At 45.0% G+C, this 27,130-nt stretch overlaps 1 protein-coding gene across 5 annotated transcripts in view; it reads left to right on the top strand.

Annotated features, from left to right (window-relative positions):
- The window catches only part of LOC147012574 (astrotactin-2-like), a 954,475-nt gene that overhangs the window by 204,464 nt on the left and 722,881 nt on the right, over positions 1 to 27,130 (top strand). For 2 of the 5 annotated variants that reach the window (XM_085853556.1, XM_085853558.1), the window contains exon 4: positions 15,457 to 15,681. The exons of 1 other annotated variant lie outside the window; for it this stretch is intronic. In XM_085853556.1, the coding sequence (XP_085709682.1) occupies positions 15,457 to 15,681 (225 nt within the window). The remainder of the gene's footprint in view (positions 1 to 15,456; positions 15,682 to 27,130) is intronic. 2 more of the 5 variants (XM_085853557.1, XM_085853559.1) reach the window with 1 other exon arrangement.

The raw sequence follows: 27,130 nt of genomic DNA on the forward strand, positions 1-27,130 counted from the left end.
AGGTACAAGGACGAGTGAAAGGATTCCAACCGACAAACCATTAAAAGAAATCATCCAAACAAAATGTGAAGATGTTTCAGACTAATTGCCACAAGGTGAAGATGTTTTGGACCTATTTCCATCTCTCAAGATATCTCATGCATTTGCTTACAGTGTTGTATCCTGCCTTGCTCTCCAGACTTTCAGCCTGTTGAATTCATGGCCACCTCATCTCATGGCTTTGTTGACTCCCTCCATTATCAGAGTCATCAAGTGGCTTTCAATGGGACCCTCTCCTCTCATCTCTCCCCGTCAAGGCTGGAGTGCCCCAAGGTGGCATTGTCCTGAGCCCGTTCGTGTTCATCATCTTGATCAACGATCTTTCTGATTTTCTGAAAATGACTTCTTATCTTTTGACTGACAACTGCATCCTCTGCCACGTCCTTCATCCTCCAGAAATCCAGACAGAAGCCCTCTCTGCAGATATGGATGAATTAGGAGCTGGTCCAACGCTTAAAATATGACTTAAATGCTGATTAATCTCACACTCTCACTCTGTCTCTGTCTCTCCAGAAGAACCACCTGGCAAATCCTTCCTTCTACTTCCTTGATAAACTTCTTGAAGGGGTTAAGTCCTTCAAACCTTTGGGCCTCACCATCAACCACAATCTCTGGGGTAACCTAAATATCAGAGTTGGCCTTCAAAGTCAGCAGCTGACTGGGCATCCACCGTGACATATCCTTTCTTGCCAAATCCAAACTTTGGACAACTTATAAGGTCTTCTTCACACCTTGATGGTGTACTTCCATTTGGACTGGTGCCTACACCTTTCCCATTTTGATACCCAAGAGACTTGAGTTCTCAAAATAATTGAAATCTCCAAATGTGAAGCTGTGGCTGGCAGGTTAGCATAGATATATACATACTTGCTTCTGAGCTGTCGAGCCTGAGCTCAAATCTTGGCCCAGCCATAAACTGTCGGCCTGGTGTTTTGCAGTCGGGGCAATTCATTGATGTGTTTGGCATCCATTAGATACACCTTGGACTGGGTGATCTGTCTGCCGGCATTAGTTGGTGGACTTTAAAGATCCCAGTGTCCTTTGCTAAGAATTGGCAAGCTATCGCCTGCACCTGGCCAAATTCCATATTCCTGCCCTAACCTAGAGAGGGAATTGCATCAGTGGCACAGCCACGCCCTCAGCCAATGATGCTACCCTGCCACTGTGCCCTCCTTTCGCAAAAAAAAAATGGAAGAATCATAGATAGAAACTGGTGTCCATGCACCATCCCAATTTGGAACCATCCCTCCCCCTCCACTAATCCTCTCTTCCCTCCCTTCCACACTTTTTTCCTTCCTGTGGAATCCACACCAATAGGAAAAACCACGAGGAATAATACAAGTACACAAATAATGTCTGACAATGTATTGCAGTAAATGGTTTACTTTCCATTGAGATGTCAATTCTGGGTTTAATTATTGACTTGACTATAAACTGTTGCAACAGTACTTTACAGGTATGGCGGTTGCATCAAAAAGTGCGCTGACTGTCAGATGGATGTAAAGCTGGTGACATGAGTATTGGCATGGACTGTTGGCAGACATGAAATACCATATGGTGTGTTGACCAAAGGAAGACGAGTTCCCTGGTTAAATTCCCAATTCCTTCACTAGTCACTGGATAGTGGTAATTACCACTCGTGAAATTGTGGTGTGAGTATCCACTTCGAGTGTGGTAGGTCTGTGTCTTAATTCTGACCTTGTCAGAGTCAAAGTAAAGATTTTAAAAATGGTACATGCTGCTTCCTCGCTTAATGCTCAGCATTTGCAGGATAGAGTCCAGGTAAACCCCTCACATTTGGATCCATTGGTGGTGGGGGAAGGAGTTTGGGGAGTGGAGGAGATTTCTCCTCAAAGTGCCGTGCTTATTACAAAGATAAAAGTGACGCTACTCGATGACATCACCGTCTCCCACAATACTCTGGGAAGTTACTTTCCCGAGGGTCTGTGGCTTTATTGGTTGCCTCGTTTTCAGCTCACCTGGACTTCAGTCAGGTGAACTTATGCGATTGAGCAGTGTCTGCAGGTATTAATCAGTCATTGAGTCTGTAAACACTTTAGTCATTATCGCTTGAACCAAACACTCAATTTCGAAGAAACTTGACCACAACCTTCATCACCCTTGAAGTACCAAAGCGTATCGACCAAATCAAAATCTGCGCTCATTAAAAAGGTCTACAGGGAAGGGGGTGGAGGTAGAGCGACCCTCAGAAATCAGCATTTTCTGTCTTCTCCGAAACTACACACACAATTTCAATGAAACTTAACCACAATCTTCATCACTCATGATGTTCCAGTGTGTTCAAGGCATTAAAAAAAAATCATGGTGTGTGGTGGTCTGCAGGGGGTTTGAGTGACCATTGCTCCTGATCCAGGTGAGCTTGAGGACGTGCGGTCCTGTTTTTATTGTCGAAAGCTCGGTTAGTTCATAACTTCTTCTGCATGTTTTTTTCATGATTTGTGTGTGACAACTCTTGCATGAGCATTATACCCTGGAGGAGAAGCCAGCTCTTGGTGAATCATGTCTGTTATTGAAAGCTATTGATGCCTTTTGAGCAGACCACCCTGACTTCATCGGACATCATGTAACAAAAAGTAATAATGAGAAAAGTGTGTGCAAATACTACTTTCCTCACTGCACGAATTTCCAATGCATCATCCCAATGCCACTTTTGTATTCGTTAGCTCCACAATTACGTGCCACATGCTCACAATTGCTCATATTGATGACAGGGTTGCTTGGCAGTGGTCTATGTATGACCTTTCCTGTTCAGTAAGTGTCCCTCATTGAATACACTTTTTTCTGGTGTTGGCGCAGTGGTAAGGGCAGTGCCTTGGGACCCAAGAGGTCCTGAGTTCAAGCCCCGTTGGGACACTGAATTAATATATGTATGTATATGTATATATATATATATATAATGTGTATATATATATATATATATATATATATATATATATATATATGTATGTGTATATATATATATATATATGTATATATATGTATATATATATATATATATATATATTTATATAAATATAAATATATATATAAACCAAGTCGAAAACACCAGGGGGTTGACTCAGCCTGCCATCCTTCCGAGGTCGGCGAAATGAGCACCAGTTGTACTGGGCCAGGTGTATGCCCCGGTTAGAATAGGTGTACCATATCCCTGTGTGTCGTAAGAGGCGACCAGGGTTGCGTCAGGAAGGGCATCCGGCGTAAAAACCTATGCCAAATCATTATGCGGACAACAAAACGAATTTCCATACCGGATCGGTCGAGGCCCGGGTTATCAACGACCGCCACCGGTACCGGTGGTCAGCAGGGTACCAGTGGAAATTGTGCTACTGCTGGGCGAAGGAGGAGAAGGAGACGGGGAAGGCGAGTCCGGAGGCAGTGGGAGAGGGGGAAGGGTAGAAGTGTGGAGGTGAGAGTTGGAACTCTGAATGTTGGGACGATGACTGGCAAAGGGCGAGAGTTGGCTGATATGATGGAGAGAAGAAAGGTGGACATACTGTGTGTACAAGAGACCAAGTGGATGGGGAGTAAGGCTCGGAACATTGGAGGTGGTTTCAAACTGTTCTACCATGGTGTGGATGGGAGGAGAAATGGTGTCGGGATAATCCTGAAGGAAGATCATGTCAAGAGGGTATTGGAGGTGAGGAGGGTGTCTGACCGAGTGATGAGTGTGAAGTTGGAAATTGAAGGGGTGATGATGAATGTCATCAGTGCATATGCCCCACATATGGGGTGTGAGATGGAATATAAAGAAGATTTCTGGAGTGAGTTAGATGAAGTGGTGGAGAGTGTATCCAAGGATGAGAGTGGTGATTGGAGCAGATTTCAATGGACATGTTGGGGAAGGGAATAAAGAGGATGAGGAGGTGATGGGGAGGTACGGTCTCAACAAGAGAAATGTGGAAGGGCAAATGGTGGTAGAGTTTGCAAAAAGAATGGAAATGGCAGTGGTAAACACGTATTTCAAGAAGAAGGAGGAACACAGGGTGACATACAAGAGTGGAGGAAAGTGCACACAGATGGATTACATCTTAAGTAGGAGATGCAACCTGAAAGAGATTAGTGACTGTAAGGTTGTGGCAGGGGAGAGTGTAGCTCGACAGCATCGATTGGTGGTCTGTAGGATGACTTTAGAGGTGAGGTTGAGGAAGAGAGTGAGGGCTGAACCAAGGACCAGATGGTGGAAGCTGAAGGAGGAAGACTGTTGCGTGAAATTTAGGGAGGAGGTGAGACAGGCGTTGGATGGTGGTAAAGATGGGTGGGATGATTGGGCAACGACAGCAGAAGTTGTGAGGGAGATAGCTAGGAAGGTACTTGGTGTGACATCTGGACAGAGGAAGGAAGATAAGGAGACTTGGTGGTGGAATGAGGAAGTACAGGAAAGTATAAGGAAGAAGGGGTTGGCGAAAAAGAAGTGGGATAGTCAGAGGGATGAAGAAAATCAGCAGGAGTACAAGGAGTGGCGTCGAAAAGCAAAAAGAGAGGTGGCAAAGGCCAAGGAAAAGGCATATGACGAGCTGTATGAGAAGCTGGATACAAAAGAAGGGGAAAAGGATTTATACCGATTGGCAAGACAGAGGGACCGAGCTGGGAAGGATGTGCTGCAGGTTAGGGTGATAAAGGACGCAAATGGGAATGTGCTGACGAGCGAGGAGAGTGTGTTGAGAAGGTGGATGGAGTACTTTGAGGAGCTGATGAATGAAGAAAATGAGAGAGAGAGAAGGTTGGAAGAGGTGGAGATAGTGAATCTGGAAGTGGGGTGGATCAGTAAGGATGAAGTGAGGACTGCTATGAAGAAGATGAAAAGTGGAAAGGCGGTTGGCCCAGATGGTATACCAGTGGAGGCATGGAAGTGCTTAGGAGAGATGGCAGTGGGGTTGTTAACCAGATTGTTTAATAAAGTCTTGGAAAGTGAGAGGATGCCGGAGGAGTGGAGATTAAGTGTACTGGTTCCGATTTTCAAGAATAAGGGTGATGTGCAGAGCTGTGGAAATTACAGAGGGATAAAGTTGTTAAGCCACACCATGAAGTTGTGGGAAAGAGTAGTGGAAGCTCGGTTGAGAAGAGAGGTGACGATCTGTGAGCAGCAATATGGGTTTATGCCAGGAAAGAGCACCACTGATGCGATGTTTGCTTTGAGAATGTTGATGGAGAAGTATAGGGAAGGCCAGAAAGAGTTACATTGTGTGTTTGTGGATTTAGAGAAAGCTTATGATAGGGTGCCAAGAGAGGAGTTGTGGTATTGTATGAGGAAGTCGGGAGTGTTGGAGAAGTATGTGAGGATCGTGCAGGATATGTATGAGGACAGTGTGACAGCGGTGAGGTGTGTGGTAGGAATGACGGACCGGTTTAAGGTTAAAGTGGGATTGCACCGAGGATCGACTCTGAGCCCTTTCCTGTTTGTAATGGTGATGGACAGGTTGACGGACGAGATCAGACTGGAGTCTCCATGGACCATGATGTTCGCGGATGACATCATGATCTGTAGGGAGAGTAGGGAGCAGGCTGAATCGAGCCTTGAGAGGTGGAGGTACGCACTGGAGAGAAGGGGAATGTTAGTCAGTAGGAGTAAGACGGAGTACATGTGCGTAAATGAGAGGGAGGGTGGTGGTATGGTGCAGTTGCAAGGAGTTGAGGTGGGGAAGGTGGATTGGTTTAAATACTTGGGATCAACTGTCCAAAGTAACGGAGAGTGTGGGAGAGAAGTGAAAAAGAGAGTGCAGGCAGGATGGAGTGGGTGGAGAAGAGTTGCAGGAGTGATTTGTGACAGAAGGGTAGCTGCAAGAGTGAAGGGGAAAGTATACAAGACGGTAGTGAGACCAGCTATGTTGTATGGTTTGGAGGCGGTGGCGCTAACAAAAAGACAGGAAGCAGAGCTGGAGGTGGCAGAGTTAAAGATGCTGCGATTCTCGTTGGGAGTGACGAGGATGGATAGGATAAGAAATGAGTGTATTAGAGGGACAGCGCAGGTAGGACGGTTTGGAGACAAAGTGAGAGAGGCGAGATTGAGATGGTTTGGACATGTGCACAGGAGGGAAACGGAGTATATCGGGAGAAGGATGTTGAAGATGGAGCCGCCAGGCAGGAGGAGAAGAGGAAGGCCAAAGAAGAGGTTCATGGATGCGGTGAGGGCGGACATGCGGGTTGTTGGAGTGTCAATGGAAGATGTGGAGGATAGAGCGAAATGGAGACGGTTGGTCCGCTGTGGCGACCCCTAACGGGAGCAAGCCGAAAGAGGAAGATTGAATACACTTTTTTCGAAAAAAAAGTATTCGGTTTCCTCTTCGATGTTCTGTCAATTGCTTCCAATGTCTTGTTGTCACTCCTTATGCTTGGTTTCTGATGCACAAATGACTATGCTTGGTCGAACAACTGACTGGTTTGTGTTGTCATTGCGGAACACATTCTGGTGCTCTTTGAGACGGTTGTCGTCCAAAGGGACTTCACTATAGTGCAGCTGGGAAGCCCATGGACAGAATGTGACAAAACGACTCATGGTCTTACCAAGGTGCTTGCAATCATCACAATGCATGAATTCCAGACCAAACAGAACCCACTCAGTCCAAGCTGGCACTGTTTAAAAAGACCTGCTATCCAAAACTGAATCAAACAATAACCTTCTCATTGACGTACATATATATATATATATATATATATATATATATATATATATATATATATATATATATATATATATATATATATATATATATATATATATATATATATGTATATATGTACAAATAAATGTCATCGTGTGTGTGTGTGTCTCCTCCATAACTCCAAAACTATAAAACCGACCAGCCTGAAACTTTGCATGCATACAAAGAAAACTCCAAGGAAGTGCAAGAGTGAAAATTGGGTTTTTGGGTTAATTAAAACACCCCTTTTGAAGATAATTAACGGCCGTATTTAATTATATCATTCATCAGGCGATCCTTGGCCATCTCACTCTCTGGGGTCTTAAGGCGTTTCCTGGGTAACCTCGCTAGGGTCTGAAGTCACCATGTTTTTTGGGCCTACTCAACCATGCCTCGACTTAGAACAGGTCGCAACGATTTATTAACAATAAAGTTTTTTGTTTTTTTCACTTTCGTCACTCATATTATCGAATGCCTGTTCATCATAGCTATGAAATCGCTGGATACATTGCAATGCTTATAAACATCCGGAGAGGTCACCGTTTGTGGCTTTATTTCATTTCCGCACATACGATCACCACAAGCATCTCCTAAATTAAGGAGAATTACAAAATTTAAACTCCAGAATAGAACTTACAAGCAGCTTCGACTCCTAGAAAAGTGTTCATTTGTCCATTTCGGACATATTTGACATTTTGAGAATCTCTGGGAGATGCATGTTTAATATGACGGTTCCAATTGTGTGCCAAGGGAGCCGTTTCTTATCAACCGTTTCGTTGGAGTGCTTAAGCCACAATATTCGCACTGTCACTGATTACTGTATATGGATCAACTTGAACAAATTTTCAGGGTACCTGCCTTCGTTGGCCATGTGTTGTTTTGCGGTGAAATTGTTTGCATCGTTTCTGAGAAGAAGTTGCAAGTATTTGTGGGCAGATTGATGACGTGCCATCCTCTATGTTCCCCAGAACTACTTTAAAGGTGAGCTAAAAACCATCCCTGGGAATAATATGACAACTGAACTACAGTTGGAAGCTATCCGGGGCTCAGTGACGATCCTGAAGAGAGCCAATCAGTGACTTCACAGCTTGGTCCATGAATCGTGACCCCTTACTGAAATGAAGGTGCATACTTTGAGGCCACCATGGGAGGACTCCATTCCACATTCTGAAACCCACATATGTAGATACCAATCGACACACACACACACACACACACACACACACACACACACACACACACACACACACACACACACTTTAAGACCTGGGGCGGAAGCATTCAAAACCAAAAGCTCAAACATACAGTGACCTTTGCACCCCACTGGTCGGCTCCAAATCTGATTCGTACATGGTACAGTCCCCTCAACATGGAGGAAAGGAGGGGGCTGGGAGGAGGGTTTGAGAGAGAGAGAGAGAGAGAGAGAGAGAGAGAGAGAGAGAGAGAGAGAGAGAGAGAGAGAGAGAGAGAGAGAGATGAAAGAGGTGAAAGAGGAATAGCGGTGAGAGAGAAGGGATAGGGAAAGGAGGGAGAGTGGTGAGGGATTCCGGCAGATATGACACCAACTTTATCGTCCATCTGAGAGATGATACACACAGTGATGAATCACCTGGCCTGTGAAACACCGGGAGGACATTTTAGAGCTGGGTTTGGATTTTAATCCAGGCTACACAGAGTGTGCATGCGTACCTCTTGGCTTTCCTGCCGTGATGTTGGGATTCCTTTCTTCAGAACTGAAAAGACTTTTTTCTCATTGTGATCATATAATTTATTTTGCCTTCCTCCCTCCAGTGTAGAACCGCTGTATCGCAAATTAAAGTTGAAGAACGCGCCAAGTGGCTTCACCACACACTGCACGAAACGTTTGAAGAAAGTTTTAACGGTGAAATGTTTAATTTTTACTTGTATTATCTGTGCCAAAGTGATGGGTCGTATTACATCGCCAAAAACGTGAAACGTTGTGGAAAATAAAATTTCACATTTTCAACGAGGCAACCACCACCTGTTGCACCATAGAACAAAACAAAAGCAATGCAGGTGAGTCGCCCTGAACTTTGTTCAAGACGATCTACATACAATATTCAGTGACAGTGCGAATACTGAAGAGCACTGGCTTAAGCACTCCAATGAAACAGTTGACAAGAAACGGCTCCCTTGGCACGCAATTGGCAATCACCGAACCATCATATTAAACATACACCTCCCGGAGTCACGTGACATGTCAAATATCTCCAAATTGGACAAATGAACACTTTCCAGGAGTTGGAACTGGTTTGAAGTTCGATTCTGGAGCTTAAATTTTGTAATTTTTCTTCGTTTAAGAGATACGTTCTCTTAAAGAGATACGTTCTCTTTAAGAGATACGTTCTTCTATTGACAGAAAGATAAGAGAGATACTTCGTTTACGCAACCCTGGTCTCCTCTTACGACACAGGGATATGGTGCACCGATTTTAAACGGGGTATACACCGGCCCAGTATACTGGTACTCATTTAGCCGACCTCGGAAGGATGACAGGCTGAGTCAACCCCCTGGTGTATTAATTCAGTGGCCCAACGGGTCTTGAACTCAGGACCTTTTGGATCCCAAGCCGCTGCCCTAACCACTGCGCCAACACCATGCTCCATATATATATATATATATATATATATATATATATATATATATATATATATATATATATATATATATATATATATATATATATATATATATATATATATATATATATATATATATATATATATGCTATATAGATATATCAGCGGCCCAGCATCTCTGTCAAACAGAGAAAGATTACCTGGTCAACATCACTAAACATCAAACGGAGCCACCTATCCAGATTTGGGGCTTATTTGGCCTCATCAGGATGGCATACCGATAAATATCTAACCAATGATGATCACATTCGTCCTTTATAAGTCAGACACACATCCTATCGTTGTGGATAGTCTCACATGGTAAAAACACATAATCCACACAGAACAACCATCTGTCTGCCACCCAGACGATTATTCCCGCGAAGGCATACCATGCAACCAGAAGGCAAGTGATGTGATGGGCGCGTAAATCGAATCATGTGGAGTGTGACGAGCACTCCCCCGATCTCCATTGGACATAGTCTGGAATCTGGATAGGCGGCTCAATTTGATGTTTGACTGATTTTGACCAGGCAAACTTTGTCTGTTTGACAGAGTCGGCGGGCTTATGCCTCTGGGTTGGAGGTAATGCTTTGGTGTAGGACTATGTCCAATGGAAATCGGGGGAGTGCTTGTCACACTCCACATGTTTTGATGTATATATATTTTTGTTTTTATTTGCATCATGATCCTTCCTGGGAGTTCCATGAATCCACTGACATTGGATTTATTGAAATTCCTTAATATCCATCCTCAACCCAAGTTATGACATGACAAATAAACAGACAGACAGACACGGCTCCTTTTATGATATATATATATATATATATATATATATATATATATATATATATATATATATATATATATATATATATATATATATATATATATATATATATATTGCTGCGGACTCGGTTTCGAGGTTTGCCACAATGGGAAGCGCTCGGGTCCCTCTTGAACAACCGTTCCTGAGACCGCCGGGCAGAGTGCACCGGCAGGTTGCTAGGCAACCATAAATGCCGATTGGCATGGCCAATCCGGGCAGGGTTACACAACTTCGCTTGATACCTTACCTGTGGATGGCCGGTCAATTAGGGTCACATGCCCTCAATGTGTACTTGTGTTAAACTTTGCGTATCAGGTGCAGCCGAGCGGAGCCGCCAAGTACGCACCGGCTAACAAAACAGATTGTTGGGTAGAACTTCCCAGCTAAACTGTGTGGACCACGCTGGACTAATGGAGGAAAAGACAAAATGAGCTGGGTAGATTTATAACAAGCAATCTATTACAGCAAGGCAAGGAAAACTATGTGGCACAGTAATAGGGTTTATTCACAAAATGTACAGCAGGGGAAAGCAAGGAATTATTGGGTGCAGCATAAGAACATAGTTATTTATAAGTGTGACAGTGCAGAGTTAACCCGAAAAATTTCTACAATCTTAACTCATGAAATGGAAGACCAAAAAGGAACCCGAAGAAGTAAAGAGCAAAGATGGAGTCATCAGGAGGAACCTGGACAGGATTTGGGTTTCAGCTGCTACTCCACAACCCTCAGACCCATCCAGGTGCAGCCAAGTGAGCCTTACAGAAAAAAAAAATTCTGCAATAATTCACTTCTTGTTGGAGAGATAGATAATGGAAGCGAGAATATAGAGATGAAAGAGAAGAAAAAGCAAGAATTTGAATGAATAAAGAGAATTATAAAAAAAAAATAAAAGAAATGATAATAAAATAAAAATTAGAAAGAAATGTGAAAGAACAAAGAACAAAGATGTCAGGAAGAACCTGGACAGATATATTTCAGCAGTTGTGCCCCAGGCTCAAACACAGAAACATGTACAAGCTACCAGGGGTCCATCAGCAGGGAAGCACAGTCCACACAACATCAGGATATGGTACAAACATCATGAAACAGAAGACCTAGAATGAACCCAAAGAAGTAAAGAGCAAAGATGGAGTCATCAGGAGGAAGCTGGATAGGATTCGGGTTTCAGCCACTACGTTACACGTTGCAGGCACGATCACACACATAAACACACACACACACACACACACACACACACACACACACACACACACACACACGAGGAAATTATAGTTAGCCCAGAGAGAAGAGAAGCAGTTGAGGTGCAGGTGATGTCATTGTACCTGGTGCAGTCAACGGATATACACAACCCAATTGATTAGGAAGGGGGAGGAGGGAAGAAAACTGGGCTGTCTACATTTTTTAAGTGGGAGGTGTAAATATGTGAAAGGTGTGAATCGGTAATGCTCTTTTAGGAATGAGGCACAGATGGAGAAAAGATTTGTGAGAGAAAAGCTAAATGGGGCATGTGTGAGAAGTGTGTAAATGTTTGGCTAATGACTGTGGAATGCCTTCAAAGCTGAGCGCCAATGACCTGGCAACGACGCCTGCTTGCTTCGCTCAGTTGCGCTGCTCTCTCAGCCCGGATGACGCTCGGCTTGGTGTAGGCTCTGGACGAAAGAGAGACTGAGCTTGATTTGCTCTCTTTTATGGAGCCCGGAGTGTATGAGGGGCCAGAAAGTGGATCAAAAGACCCTGTAGGTGTTTCCAAGCTCCCTCATTAGAGCAGAGCCATGCCCTACCAGGCTCCAGAGCCGAAAATGGCTTCAGTTATGTTCCAGCCTGGCCAAGCGACACAGCTCTGTAATTAACATTAGCCGTGGTTCTTCGGGATCACTCTCCAGCCATGAACATGTGCTGAACTCCGTTCAAGCGTTGTTATTTAGCGGAACGCCAGGGCTACTCAGACGTCATTGAACGAGCCCCAGCACATATTTTCCCTTCAAGTTACACACCAAAATATCCCAGCTCGTAATGGCCTTCATTCCCCTGGCACCCTCAGAGACTGTGGTGAGCATCCAGGGAGCTAACTGTGTTTGGGGCGGTTTATACCAGTTGTTATGAGATAGAAGAAGCACTGTGGCATTTGTGGTGAAGGTGTTGAAGCATTGGGAGTGGTTGAGGCGATTTGTAGTGAGGAGACTGAAGTGGATGAGGTGATTGTGGCAAGGAGTCCAAGCATTGGTTGTTGTGGGGATTCTTGGAGGGGTTGTGGGAATTATGGTGAGAGTTGCAGTGTTGTGATGAGCATGTTGATGGTCAGAGGTGAGGCATCGGTTGGTTTATAGCATGACATTTGAACAGGGATGCTACAGCATATCTTCATGACATCACTCTCTGACCTGTGGTGTTTTTGCATGCATGGCAGGGTTCATGTCTGAAACAAAGGTATATAAAATTAAGTGAAAGAAATGAAAGAATAAGGGGTTGAAGACCGATCTAAAAGCCCTACGCAACGCATCTTGTCCCATGTACCCACTCGACATGTGGAAAGGGCCAACTACTCGAATACTAATGAGATAACTGTCTTGAGATTGCCATATATTTGATGCCATTGCCTCGGAGTGTTGGCTTTACAGAGCCACAAATATATATATATATATATATATATATATATATATATATATATATATATATATATATATATATATATATATATATATATATATATATATATGTTAGTGGGGTATGGTCACACATTGTAAGCAATAACAAACTGTACTTCATACATAGGTACATCAAAAATATCAGCAGTTGCAACACGACCTCCCATTGTCCCCATTGTCTCGGGTCACTCACCTGCAGTGAGCACGACAAGGCCGCACTAAGTTTCAGATATTTTCATTCACTGACACTTTCCGACAGTTCTGTTTTTCCCAGTGTATCGGCTTTTCTGTCCGTCTGCACACAAAATTTCAGCTTTCTACATCACCCAGAAGGCCCTGATCTTTTTTTTGTGCATATATATATATATATATATATATATATATATATATATACTTTACCCAGAAGGTACCGAATATGAATATCAGTCAGTGGTTAGAATGTGCTTTTTATATTAGAAGATATATTAGCTGGGTAACCTCATCGAGATTGGGTTATTTCGACTTTAGCAAAACATTCAGAAGATTGATGTTTAGAGTTGTAGCAAAAAATTTTCTTCAGAGGGCAAAACAGCAATGATACAATAAGGTGAAATAGCCTCATCTCCTTGTTTGAGATCGTATATGATCGTGTGATGACTCCTTACACTCGGTGTAATCCCATGTAGCCTGTTGGCCCTTTGTTTTTTACCCTAACTTCTGTGCTTTTTTTGCCAGAACACTGTTATTTCTTCTCTTTTTTTTACCTCGATTTGATAACTGTGGAACCTTTATAAATTAATTTAAATTTTGCATACTGAATACAAATATATATTTGAATGCATTTAGTTTGATTCCCACTTTTAAATATTTGAATCCACTTTTAAGCTTCCTGTCCCAGTCGTACACTTGCTGCAGCGATAAACATGCGTCACCATATTACATCTTCATGGTGCGATGGATTTCATTGTGATTCACACCCTCACTTCCCAAGAAACGGATGACAGAACGTTGCTCCTCCCTGGTGCATACTTCTAAGGGAGCCGCCATCTTGGAACTGCTCCACTGACGTCATACGCTCAATGTTCCAGCTCTGAAAACGCCATTAAAACCAAAAGAAGAATAAGGAGAAGAACACCTGGTCTCACATCAAAATTAGAATTATTCACAATTGCAAGAGTTCAATAACAGAGTACCCACCTCAAATGAGCTTCCCTCATATGTCGTGTTCAAGAGGGAGACACTGCCAAAAAGACAAGTTTCCATCTGACGTCATTGTTTGTGTGTGGCAGAAGGGGTGGATGGACGAGGGACTTATCGTGGTGACGATCTTTTTACATGCATCATTTTCCACATGAACATCTGATGCAGATAGAATTAATCCACAAAGCTTGTTCCATACATGCCGCCGCAATGCAAGCAAATGCTGGATAACGGGGCGTGGTTTAAAACTAGGAACAACCAATCAACCCCGAGTAGTTTTAGAAAACGAGGGCAGGAAATGGATTTTAAAGGAAGAAGAAGAATCTCACGTCAGCGAGCAGCCATGTGGGTTGGTGAGGCTTCAAGAAGTACCAGTGCTGTGCTCGGTTCTCTTCGTTCTTTTTGGTTCTCTTCGTTCTTCCTGGTTCCCTCGTTTCTATCAGCGGTTCCTAACTTGCTTCCCGTGGGTACTCGCATCGACCAGACAAACTTTCTTACTTCGCACGCCTTTGTATTCGACCCAGTTTCGAGGAGCATGAGCTGCACCTCAATGGATCCACCACAGACGAACTTTCCTATTTCCCAGACTTGGTGTTTTCATCAGTTAAAAAATCAACGTTTCGTGACGTGTTTCCTGCCAGGATTTTTGACCCAGATTGCGAGGAGCAATGGCCACATGCATCTTGGTTGAACTTTCACCATTACTCCCGTCGCTACGTTGGCTGAGCATCATGTTGACTGGGAGACTGCCGGCATTCATCGAGAGGATGAGGAGGAGGAGGAGGAGGCTGAAAATGACGGTGACAGTGACGAGGACTTGCTCTACCCTGATTCAGACAAGGAGTTACGTGTCATCTTCGATGAGGAAAGCAATAACGAGGATTTCCTCGGGTTGAGCTGTAAAGCTTCATCAAACGCAAACAGCCCTTTTCAGGGCCACAAATCCACAATAAATATGCATGATAACAGTATAAATCCCTTTTCTTCCTTTTTCTCGGAACAAAAATAATCCTCTTTGTAAGATTTTTTTTGAAATAAGAAAGAGAAATAAAAACTTCTTGGTGTCCTCTCCTCTCTCTTCAATAGCTTGAAAATGAGAATAAGACTGTTCGGTGAAATAAAGCGGATGTGGGAGTAAGCATGTTGATACCTCCGTCACTTTGTTCCACACAAACGTGTTTCGACCGAGATCAGAAAATAAAATTATCAACATATTCATTTATTTTGATGGTGAAAAACATGGGTGTGTAGTTAATACACCGGAAAATACGGTATTTCTTCGTACAATCTACACCAGGTTTTGCCTAATTCTTAACGAAGTTTACTTTTGGGGGGGGGGAGGGGTGGGAACTGATGTGCATTGTTTTTTAATAATATCGTATACTCTTTGTTGACATTACTTTACTCAAATCATCAACTGTTCTTTTCCATCTTTGTTTTTTTTTTTTCTCTCAATCATTATACAGCTGATGGTACCCCCGTTCGCGAGACCCCAATCCTGGATGATTTTGATTTTGAGAATGGACTTGGGATGGGCACTGGTTCATGTGCAGTGCTTCGGGGTGGTGGTGGAGATGAAGACTATGGCAGCCAAGTAACTCGGACATTAGAAAGTCTTGGTCGCACAGAACGTGATGGCAGCGCCCGGTCAGACATCAGCCCAGGTGGGGGACACATGTGGGGGTTTCCAGGTGAGACCTGACCCCTTTCATCATGCTAAGTCTTGTCTGCATTTGCCGTTTATTCTTTAAAACAACTGAATCAGCCTCACTCCTATACAATCAATGTACTAACTTTCTTTTTTAATGACACCACATCATTTTCACTGATTGTTTTGGAGAGGCCTGCCTGTTCCCTTTCTAAAAGGCAAAAATATAACACAGGGGATGCACATGTGGAACTAGTGAGCATGATGTCACAGCATGGAATGGGCAGCTAGAAGTTCCTCCTACCTACCTATTATTGTCTACCTGATGCTCAAAATGTGTGAACGACTCATCTTCTGATATTCGTATTTTATATGAGCCTTGACTCATTGCAATCTTTCGTTATGAATTTTATTACTTTTAGTACTTTGTTCATTTTTTTTTCTAATTCACCTGAATGGCACATGAGAGCAAACCTCAATTTGACATGTATTTCTGTCTCAAACAAATGATGACTCAAACAAATCGGCCTCTCTCTCTCTCTCTCTCTCTCTCTCTCTCTCTCTCTCTCTCTCTCTCTCTGTGTCTCTCTCTCTCTCTCTCTGTGTCTCTCTCTCTCTCTCTCTCTCTCTCTCTCTCTCTCTCTCTGTCTCTGTCTCTGTCTCTGTCTCTGTCTCTGTCTCTGTCTCTGTCTCTGTCTCTCTGTCTCTCTGTCTCTCTGTCTCTCTGTCTCTCTGTCTCTCTGTCTCTCTGTCTCTCTGTCTCTCTGTCTCTCTCTCTGTCTCTCTCTCTGTCTCTCTCTCTCTCTCTGTCTCTCTGTCTCTGTGTCTCTGTGTCTCTGTGTCTCTGTCTCTCTGTCTCTCTGTCTCTCTGTCTCTCTGTCTCTCTGTCTCTCTCTCTCTCTCTCCTGTCTCTCTCTCTCTCTCTACTGTCTCTCTCTCTACTGTCTCTCTCTCTCACTCTACTGTCTCTCTCTCACTCTACTGTCTCTCTCTCTCACTCTACTGTCTCTCTCTCTCACTCTACTGTCTCTCTCTCTCACTCTACTGTCTCTCTCTCTCACTCTACTGTCTCTCTCTCTCACTCTACTGTCTCTCTCTCTCACTCTACTGTCTCTCTCTCTCACTCTACTGTCTCTCTCTCTCACTCTACTGTCTCTCTCTCTCACTCTACTGTCTCTCTCTCACTCTCTTTCTCTCTCTCTCTCTCTCTCTCTCTCTCTCTCTCTCTCTCTCTCTCTCTCTCTCTCTCTCTCTCTCTCTCTCTCTCTCTCTCTCTCTCTCTCTCTCTCTCTCTCTCTCTCTCTCTCTCTCTCTCTCTCTCTCTCTCTCTCTCTCTCTCTCTCTCTCTCCCCCCCCTGCTGGTGGTTTTGTTTCTGGCTGCGGTGTCATGCCTGCCGCAGGCTCCTGCTCTGTGTTGTGAGTCCAATGTTATTCTCTCCCCTGCCTGTTTAATATTTTCATGGTCTTTTTTGTTTTCTCTTTCGCCTCCGCTTTCCGCTCCCACCCACTACTTCTCGACTCCCCGTCCCCTTCCTTCCCCATCCCCTTCCTTTCCCACCCCCACCCACTCTGTTCGTTCGTTACTCACCTCCACCCTTTTTTCCCCGCGTGGTTCATAACGGTTTTGTGTTTATATTTTTCGTTCCCTTACCTTTCCCCTTTTCTTCTTTGGGACAGAGAGAGACAGAGAGCCCATAGCTTGTGGTATAGGTAAGCTTTGAGCCAGTAGCCTACTCCGTTATCGAGTGCGTTCCTGTTTACCTGTATTACGGGTGTGTTTTTTTGTTTCGCGTCTCCTACGAGACACACGTCAGAGCGGTTATATGACCCTTCCCCTCATTCCCTCCCTCACCCCCTCCCCTTCCGTTCGTTGAAATCAAAGAATGTCGACACGTTCCCGCTACGCAGCCTATGAGGCCTTGACGAGGAAAAATGGTGTCGTGTTCGTTCCTCCTAACGACGTCAGTGTTGATGACATTGTTACTGCCATTGGTAATATTGTTGGGTTTGAAAAAGTCCACGCAGCTTCTCGCATGAATAAATGAGTAGTTGTTTTTGCATCGGAATCGACCGGAATAACAACTGAAAATGATTATTTCATCTTAGCCTCCCCTCTCGCCACAACTAGTACCAAAATTGTACTCAGTAATGTCCCACCTTTTATCCGGAATGAAGCACTAGTAAAAGAATTATCTCGATTCGGGACCGTCGTCTCTCAGATTACAATGTTACCTTTGCGATGTCAGAATGAGCAGGATCGACACGTGATGTCTTTCAGGCGACAGGCATACATTGTGCTTCCCTCGTCTAACATCGATAAAGTGGTTAATGTGGTCTTTAAATTTCGTATAGATGGACACGAGTACCAGGTGTACGCGTCGACGGAAACACTGAAATGTTTTAACTGCAATGGTTTCGGCCATTTAAAACGTTTCAGCCCGAAAACTGCATTCCCAATATCCGAGGATACTATTGCTCCGTCTAATACGGCCCCACCTGTTAGCACCATCGACCCTATTACAGTCTCAGAGAACGGAATATCAGACCCGTCGGACACAGAGGACAGTACCTCAAGTGTTTGGGACGGGTTTACAACTATTCCCTTATTAAGGAAAAGAAAAACGGATCAGAACGAACTTCACCCACATAAAGGAAAAAAAGTGGTTTTGGCTGTGAGTGAAACAACTTTGGGCTTATGTGACAGTGTCAATGACAAATCGGTATGAGTCACTCTCAAATGATGAAATGGACCTCCTGTTGGTAGATCAATGTGACCGAACCACAGTGCAGTAGGCTTAAAAAGCACATTGTTGAAGCTAAAATGGAAATGAAATGATGACCTGCGTGCACTTCTTTGCTTGCCACCTCTTCATCACTATGGTGATCTTTGGCAGCCTAAACATAAATGGTGGAGCAAGCCAGTCTAGGATGCTCCAAGTGGTCAACCTCATTAAACAACGGAAATTAGATGTAGCTTTTTTTTTTTACAAGAAACCCACTCTACTCCAGCATTGCACAATGTTTGGAATAGAATGATGAAAAAGACCGGCTATTTTAGCGATTCCAACTCTCGCACAGCAGTCGTTGCTTTTCTGCTTAGTCCGTACTTTGCCCTCGCCAACTTTCATTTCAGGAAATAATCCCAGGTTACCTTGCTTCCCTGGATTTTGTTGATAATAATATTGAATTTACTTTAATAAATGTCTCTGCTCCTTCAAAGAGCACAGACCGCCGAAGTTTCTTCAAAAGGTTACGACTCTACACGAGGCAATTCGATTTGCAAAAGTGCATTGTAATGGGAGATGACTTAAATTGCACCCTTCAGCCCACATGTGATCGGAATGGTGCAGAACCTCACCCCGGATCAGCCAGAATGGTGTCTGACATAATAAGGGATTTTAGTCTTCAAGACATCTGGCAGATACAAAATCCAAACACCCATCAGTTTACTTGGAGTAAAGTTGTCAACAAACAGGTGGCCCTCGCCCAGCTGGATAGATTTTACATAAACTCACCCCTTATTAACCTCCCACCTACCACAAGAATTTCTCCATCTAGTTTCTCAGACCATCACCTTATCACCACGTGCTACTGAATAGGGTCGTCTCCAAATTGCCACTCTTTTTGGAAACTTAACATCTCCATATTAGACAACCCCTCTTTTAATAGTGCCTTTCAAAGTGTATGGTCCAATTTAGTATGTGCTAAGCCCCAATTTAAAAACCAGCGGTTATGGTGGGACAACACAAAGGTCCAAATTCGAAATTTCTGTCAACATTTCTGCTCTTTAAATACACAAGTAGAACACAGAATAAAAGCGAAACTGCAGAAAGAAATTCTACAGATTCAAAGCAACCTAAAAACCCACCCTGCCCCCCCCCCCAACGAAAACTAAAACTGCATGAGAAAAAGTCTCTTCTCAATAGTATAATCACCAACCATACCCAAGGAGCGTTAACGAGATTACGCTTTCAACACCTTCATCTCTTAGATAACCCAGCCCGGTTTTTCTTTGACTGAATCCAAATCACCTCATTCCCTAATCACTGCTTTAAAACGTCCTGATAACTCGGTCACGACTAACCCGGTAGAAATTAAGAACGACGCAAAACTTTTATTCTCAAACTTTACCAGGCAAAAGATGTTGATTTAGAACTGGTTTCTCAATTGGTGGATGGTATCAGTGTTCTATCCCCCAGACAAAAGATGGATTTAGAATCCAAAAGATGGAACATTCTGGTCACCTCAACGTTATGGTACAAGGTTCTTGCCCTACAGACACCAGCATACATCATGGACAACATACAGAAATGCATCACTTGTTTCTTCTGGTCTGGAAAGCATTGACTGCGACCGGAAATCCTGAACTTACCAGTGGCTGAAGGTGGCCAAGGACTTGTGAATGTCAAGTGCCGCATCATGGCTTTCTGGCTGCGAACAGTATGGCGCTTCTTGTATGAACCCTGTTTGGTCTGGAAACAACCCACCAGTTGCATCTTCTGACAAGCTGGAAAATTGAACTTTGCACAAGAGTTGTTCTTGATGGACTCAACCAAGATGGATTTATCTGGGTTACCTGCTTTTCACTGAAGCCTACTCAATGCATGGCAAGGTTTCGGCTGCCGTCATGACTGCGAATTGCACTGCGAATTGCAGAACAGAAAAAACCTCACACCGTCGGTGAAAGCCTCATCCTTCCCGCCACAAAGGATATCGTACGTCTCATGCTGGGAGAACAAAACGCCAAGAAGCTCAATTCTCTTTCGTTGTCAAACAACACAGTTCAGAGGCGCATTTAAGAAATGTCAACCAATATTCGTGACCAGGTGGTGGCAGAAATCAAGGCATCTCCATGCGGATTTTCTATGCAATTGGATGAGTCAACTGACGTGGCAAATTGTGCCCAACTGTTAGCGTTCGTTCGGTACGCGCATAAAGCCAAGTTCAAGGATGAAATACTATTTTGCCGCCCACTTAAAACCACAACGAAAGCAAAGGACATTTTCGAAGAGGTGTCTTCCATCTTTGATCAAGTTGGGCTGTCATGGGTTGATATGAAAGGCTGTACTACAGATTTGTGCTCCAGCTATATTGGGGTGCAGATCAGGTTTCCAAACGCTTGTGAAGGCAGTTGCTCCTGAAGTGCGCGGCCAACACTGTACGATCCACCGCCACGCACTCGCAGCCAAGGCGCTCCCCAAGCCATTGACTGACGTTCTCTCAACCATGATCAAAATTGTGAACCATGTGAAATCCCAGGCTCTCAATTCGTGACTTTTCAAGAAACTTTGTGAGGATTCCGACTCCGACCATAAAGTTCTCTTATTCCACACTGAGGTGAGATGGTTATCCCGTGGAAATATGGCGGAGCGCGTGTTTGAACTGCGAGCTGAGCTTCGTGAATTCTTCGAAAACGATGGAAAACCAAAGACTGTCGATTTCGTCGCTGCTTTGAACGACCCCGACTGGGCATTGCACCTGGCTTATTTGGTCGACATTTTCTCTCAGTTTAACGCCCTGAACAAGTCTCTTCAGGGGACTGGCGCGACTATCATTGACTTCATAGACAACGTCAAGGGATTTCATGAAAAACTCCGTCTGTGGAAGACGAATGTCGAAGCGGGAGTGGTGGTCATGTTTTCTTGCACGGCCGATATTCTTCAGAAGCGTGAAAAGAATCCCCCAAGGGAGTTCATACAACTGGTAAAAGATCACCTCGCTTATTTGGATGAGGAATTAAATTCCTATTTTCCGGATCTCAAGGAACTGGATCTGAAAATGATTCACAACCCATTTCGCATGAATGCATTGGATGTGCCACCTGGAACAGGATTGCAGGAAAGCTTGATTGATCTCCAGAACGACTCCACAGCCCGAGATCAGTTTGACGAGATGAATCTTGCGGACTTCTGGTGTAGAATGTTGGGGTCTTACCCTAAGCTAGCTGCCCTGGCTGTTCATTCGCTCATAGTATTCCCATCTACATGGCTGTGTGAAGCTGGGTTCTCGTCAGTCGTTATTCTAAAAACAAAACAAAGATCCCTACTTGATGTTGAACATGATGTTCGGTGTGCTTTATCCAAAACAAAGCCTGACATCGACCTGCTTGTGAGCAAGAAGCAGGCTCAACCATCCCATTGACTGGACATTTTACACAATCAAATAGGTACTTACTGTATCATTCTTTTGTTCAGATCAGATTGCTCAATGTCATAGTTGTGAATTTATAGTATTGTTTAACTCCCCATTGTCGTATCTGTATCGCAAATAAACACTATTTTAGGTGAATTTTGGTACAGTGGTACTCGGTGTGACCACGAACATGTGAAATGGTACCCCAGTAAAAAAAGGTTGGGAACCCCTGTGTCTCTGTCCTCTGTCCTCTGTCCTCTGTCCTCTGTCCTCTGTCCTCTCTCCTCTGTCCTCTGTCCTCTGTCCTCTCTCCTCTCTCCTCTCTCTCTCTCTCTCTCTCTCTCTCTCTCTCTCTCTCTCTCTCTCTCTCTCTCTCTCTCTCTCTCTCGCACTCTCTCTCTCTCTCTCTCTCTCGCACTCTCTCTCTCGCACTCTCTCTCACACTCTCTCTCTCTCACACTCTCTCTCTCTCATGCACTCTCTCTCTCTCTCATGCACTCTCTCTCTCTCATGCACTCTCTCTTTCATGCACTCTCTCTCTCTCATGCACTCTCTCTCTCTCTCTCTCTCTCATGCACTCTCTCTCTCTCTCATGCACTCTCTCTCTCTCATGCACTCTCTCTCTCTCATGCACTCTCTCTCTCTCTCTCTCTCTCTCTCTCTCTCTCTCTCTCTCTCTCTCTCTCTCTCTCTCTCTCTCTCTCTCTCTCTCTCTCTCTCTCTCTCTCTCTCTCTCTCTCTCTCTCATGCACTCTCTCTCTCTCTCTCTCTCTCTCTCTCTCTCTCATGCACTCTCTCTCTCTCTCTCATGCACTCTCTCTCTCTCTCTCTCTCTCTCTCTCTCTCTCTCTCTCTCTCTCTCTCTCTCTCTCTCTCTCTCTCTCTCTCTCTCTCTCTCTCTCTCATGCACTCTCTCTCTCTCATGCACTCTCTCTCTCTCTCATGCACTCTCTCTCTCTCTCTCTCTCTCTCTCTCTCTCTCACGCGCTCTCTCTCTCTCTCTCTCTCTCTCTCTCTCATGCGCTCTCTCTCTCTCTCATGCGCTCTCTCTCTCTCTCTCTCTCTCTCTCTCTCTCACGCGCTCTCTCTCTCACGCGCTCTCTCTCTCTCTCTCTCACGCGCTCTCTCTCTCTCTCTCTCTCTCTCTCATGCGCTCTCTCTCTCTCTCTCTCTCTCTCTCTCACGCGCTCTCTCTCTCTCACGCGCTCTCTCTCTCTCTCACACGCTCTCTCTCTCTCTCTCTCTCTCTCTCTCTCTCTCTCTCTCTCTCTCTCTCTCTCTCTCTCTCTCTCTCTCTCTCTCTCTCTCTCTCTCTCTCTCTCTCTCTCTCTCTCTCTCTCTCTCTCTCTCTCTCTCTCTCTCTCATGCACTCTCTCTCATGCACTCTCTCTCATGCACTCTCTCTCTCTCTCTCTCTCTCTCTCTCTCTCTCTCTCTCTCTCTCTCTCTCTCTCTCTCTCTCTCTCTCTCTCTCTCTCTCTCTCTCTCTCTCTCTCTCTCTCTCTCTCTCTCTCTCTCTCATGCACTCTCTCTCATGCACTCTCTCTCATGCACTCTCTCATGCACTCTCTCTCTCTCATGCACTCTCTCTCTCATGCACTCTCTCTCTCATGCATTCTCTATCTCTCATGCTCTCTCTCTCACCCCCTGCTGGCTGTTGGTGAGTCGAGTGGAGTGTCATGGCGGCTGTGTGGTCTTGGTGAGCTGTGATCTGCCCTATTTTTTTTGCCTTCCTATCCCCTTTCACATCGTTTTTCACCTCCCTTCCTTTGTTTCCTTCTACGCATCGTTATGTGTGCTCCCACCCTCCCCTCTTTGTTAGACCTCATGCTTTGGCCTTCCCTCGTGCCGTCGTCACCCCACCCCGCCCATCTGTCCTTGTTATTTCACGGTTTGCCCTTCGGTTTCATCTCTTCCCCTCCCCTCCCCTCCCCTCCCCCTTCCCTTCCCTCTCCATCCCCTCCCCTTCCCTCCCCTTCCCTCCCCCTCCCCATCCCTCCCCTTCCTCCCCACCCCCCTGTTTTCTCCTCACATACTTTTTCCCAGAGATAGAGACAGAAAGAGCCCACAGCTTCTTTGTGGATAGCTTTTAGTTGGCGGCCCATCCCGGCCCTTCAACTGATCGTTTTTTCCCTAATTGTAGCTGTGTTTATGTCCTTTGGAAACCTGTCTCAGCTCGTATTTAATTACTGCACGAGAGGAATCAACCCTCCTCCCCCTTCCTAAATATGACTGCGTATTCCCGTTATGCGGCATTTGAAGCATTAATAAGAAAACTTGGCGTCGTCTGTGTCCCACACGACGACGTCAGCGTCGAGGATCTCGTTATCGCTACAGCAAACATAGTTAGAGAGGAATGTATGAACACGAACATTGGTAAAGGTAATAACAGTTATGTTCTCGTGTATTTGCAGATGCAGCTTCATCATTTGTAATCTAATAAACGGATGTCACAAAATGGAGTAGTTCCTATTTACGATGAAGCTGTATCGACAGACAGGACGTCTGTTAAACAACCATCTGAGGGACGGCACCCATTGATGAATCACCCTGACTGTGAAACACGAGGATGACAGTTTATAGCCGGGTCGGGATTCGAACCAAGGTTAGCCAGCTTCGATGCAACTGTGTGTACCTCGAGCTCATCCTGCCAGCCCCCGGGCCCGGGTTCTCACGAGATTCAGAAAGAAGGAGTGTCCCGCCTATGGTCATACATGCGTGCATTGTGGGAAGACCAATCACTTCGATCATGTTTACAAAATTAAGAACAAATCAACCACCAAGGCCAACGCTAACGAATCAGAAGGTGCCGTGTTTGATTCCCTGTGCACAGTCGCAACTGATGCAACATTCCCCAAATCTATGAGCCTGGACCACCAGCTGTACAACCATCTGTCTGACACCTGGATCCGGAAATCATCAAAGCCCCAACCGTTCGTTAAACTGATGATCGGAGCATTCCAGGTTGATTACAAGCACCTAGGATACAATCTCTACACCAAGACCAAGTCCAAATGCATCACTTGTATGGCAGATACTGGTTGTCAAAGCTGTTTGGCTGACATGAAAGCTATCTCCGGCCTTGGCTTCAAGACCAAAGACCTAATCCCAGTCACAATGAGGATGCACGCTGCCAACAACAAGGGGATCAAAATCATCGGTGCTATCATTCTCAGGATATCAGGCGAAGACAAAGATGGCAGCAACCTGGATACTCGACAGTTTACCTACGTCATTGACAGTTCAGACAAGTTCTTCCTCAGTCGAGATGCATGTATCAGTCTGGGCATGATCACCAACACCTTCCCTACAGTTGGTGAGATAGACAGAGACACAGTCCACGCCACCTCAGATGTACTGGACCCTGTACCCAGAAATGACAATGGACTTCCATCTGAACGTGACTGCCCTCCTCGGGAGAAGCCACCACCAATGCCCACAAAGTTGCCTTTCCCAGCCACATCAGCGAACCATGAGAGACTTCATCAATTCCTCCTGGATCACTACAGATTAAGCACTTTTAATACCTGCGAGCATCAACCCCTCCCAATGATGGATGGACCACCACTACATCTCATGATCAACCCAGATGTTACACCCGTGGCCCACCACACACCAATACCAGTCCCCATCCACTGGCAGGATGAAGTCAAAGCTAGATTGGATCGCGACGTTAGGCTAGGTGTTCTCGAACCTGTCCCAATCTGAGAGCCAGTTACGTGGTGCCACCGTATGGTTGTGTGTGCTAAGAAAAATGGCAAACCTCGTCGGACCGTAGACATGCAACCTCTGAACTGCCACGCCACACGCGAAACCCATCACACACAATTACCCTTCCACCAAGCACGGTCTGTACCCCCAGGAACACTGAAGACAGTATTTGATGCATGGAATTGATATCACAGCATTCCACTGGAAGAAGGTGAAAGACACCTCACGACCTTCATCACACCCTGGGGCAGGTACCGCTACCGTACCGCTCCACAAGGGTATATCGCCTCTACCGATGGATACTCAAGGCGTTTTGATGAGATAGCTTCTGACTTTCCAAACAAAACAAAGTGCATAGTTGACACTCTACTATGGGCTGACAACCCAGAAGAAAGTTTCTTCCAGGCTTGTAAGTGGCTGAACATCTGTGGACGAAACGGCATCACCCTCAACCCAGAGAAGTTCGAATTTGGCCAGGAGACTGTGGAGTTCGCTGGATTCCAGATCACACAGGATAGCGTTCGGCCCTGCAAACGATTCCTACAGGCTATCATGGAATTCCCTCTGCCCAGAAACATCACGGATATCCGCTCATGGTTTGGGCTGGTAAATCAAGTTTCATATGCATTCAGTATGACAGAGCGCATGCTACCTTTTCGAGCCTTCCTCAAGCCTGGCACCACATTTGCCTGGGACGACCACCTGAACGAACTGTTTCATGAATCTAAGAAGGTCATTGTCAATGAGATTGAGTCTGGTGTACAGATATTCGACAAGTCTAGACCAACATGCCTCACCACAGATTGATCGAAAGTCGGCGTCGGATTCTGGCTCTTCCAGAAACATTGCCCATGTCAATCAACCACCCTGTTCTGCTGTCCCACAGGATGGAAGATCACACTAGTCGGAAGTCATTTCACACACTCACCAGAATCTAGTTATGCCCCTATTGAAGGGGAAGCCTTAGCCGTGGCTGACGCATTGGACAAAGCTCGCTATTTTGTCCTGGGATGCAAGGATCTCACTATCGCGGTCGACCATAAACCGCTTCTCAAGCTCTTTGGCGACAGATCACTCGATGAAATCCCAAACAACCGACTCTGGAACCTCAAAGAAAAAACACTTTGCTACATGTTTAACATGGTCCATGTCCCTGGTATAAAGAACAGAGCGGCGGACACCATTTCCCACCACCCTACAGGTGACGGCAATCCCAAGAAAATGCACCTGACAGATGATATATCATCCATTGCATCTACGCCCCAGAGTGACAACACCAATCCTTACCCAACAGTACGACAAGACTTCCTTGCTGGCATACGTTGCATCGAGACATCAAACACTGATTCATCCTCATCGCACACCGCTGCAGTTTCATCGCTCAAAACACTCGAGACCATCACCTGGAACAAGGTTCGATTGGCTACCAGTAGTGATGAGAATATGAACAGGTTGGTGAACATCATCGAATCAGGCATGCCGATCTCTCATCAAGACATCCCATCGACACTCCAAGACTACCACCAATACCGGGATCACCTACATACCGTGGATGGAGTAATCACCTACAAGAATCGCATTGTCATCCCACTGTCCCTCCGACAGGACTGCCTGGAAGCTCTTCATGCTGCACATCAAAGTGTATCATC

This window comes from Eptatretus burgeri, chromosome 14, assembly GCF_056783735.1.
Source record: "Eptatretus burgeri isolate ZD-2024b chromosome 14, Ebu_testis_v1, whole genome shotgun sequence".
In the NCBI taxonomy this organism is placed as follows: Eukaryota; Metazoa; Chordata; class Myxini; order Myxiniformes; family Myxinidae; genus Eptatretus; species Eptatretus burgeri.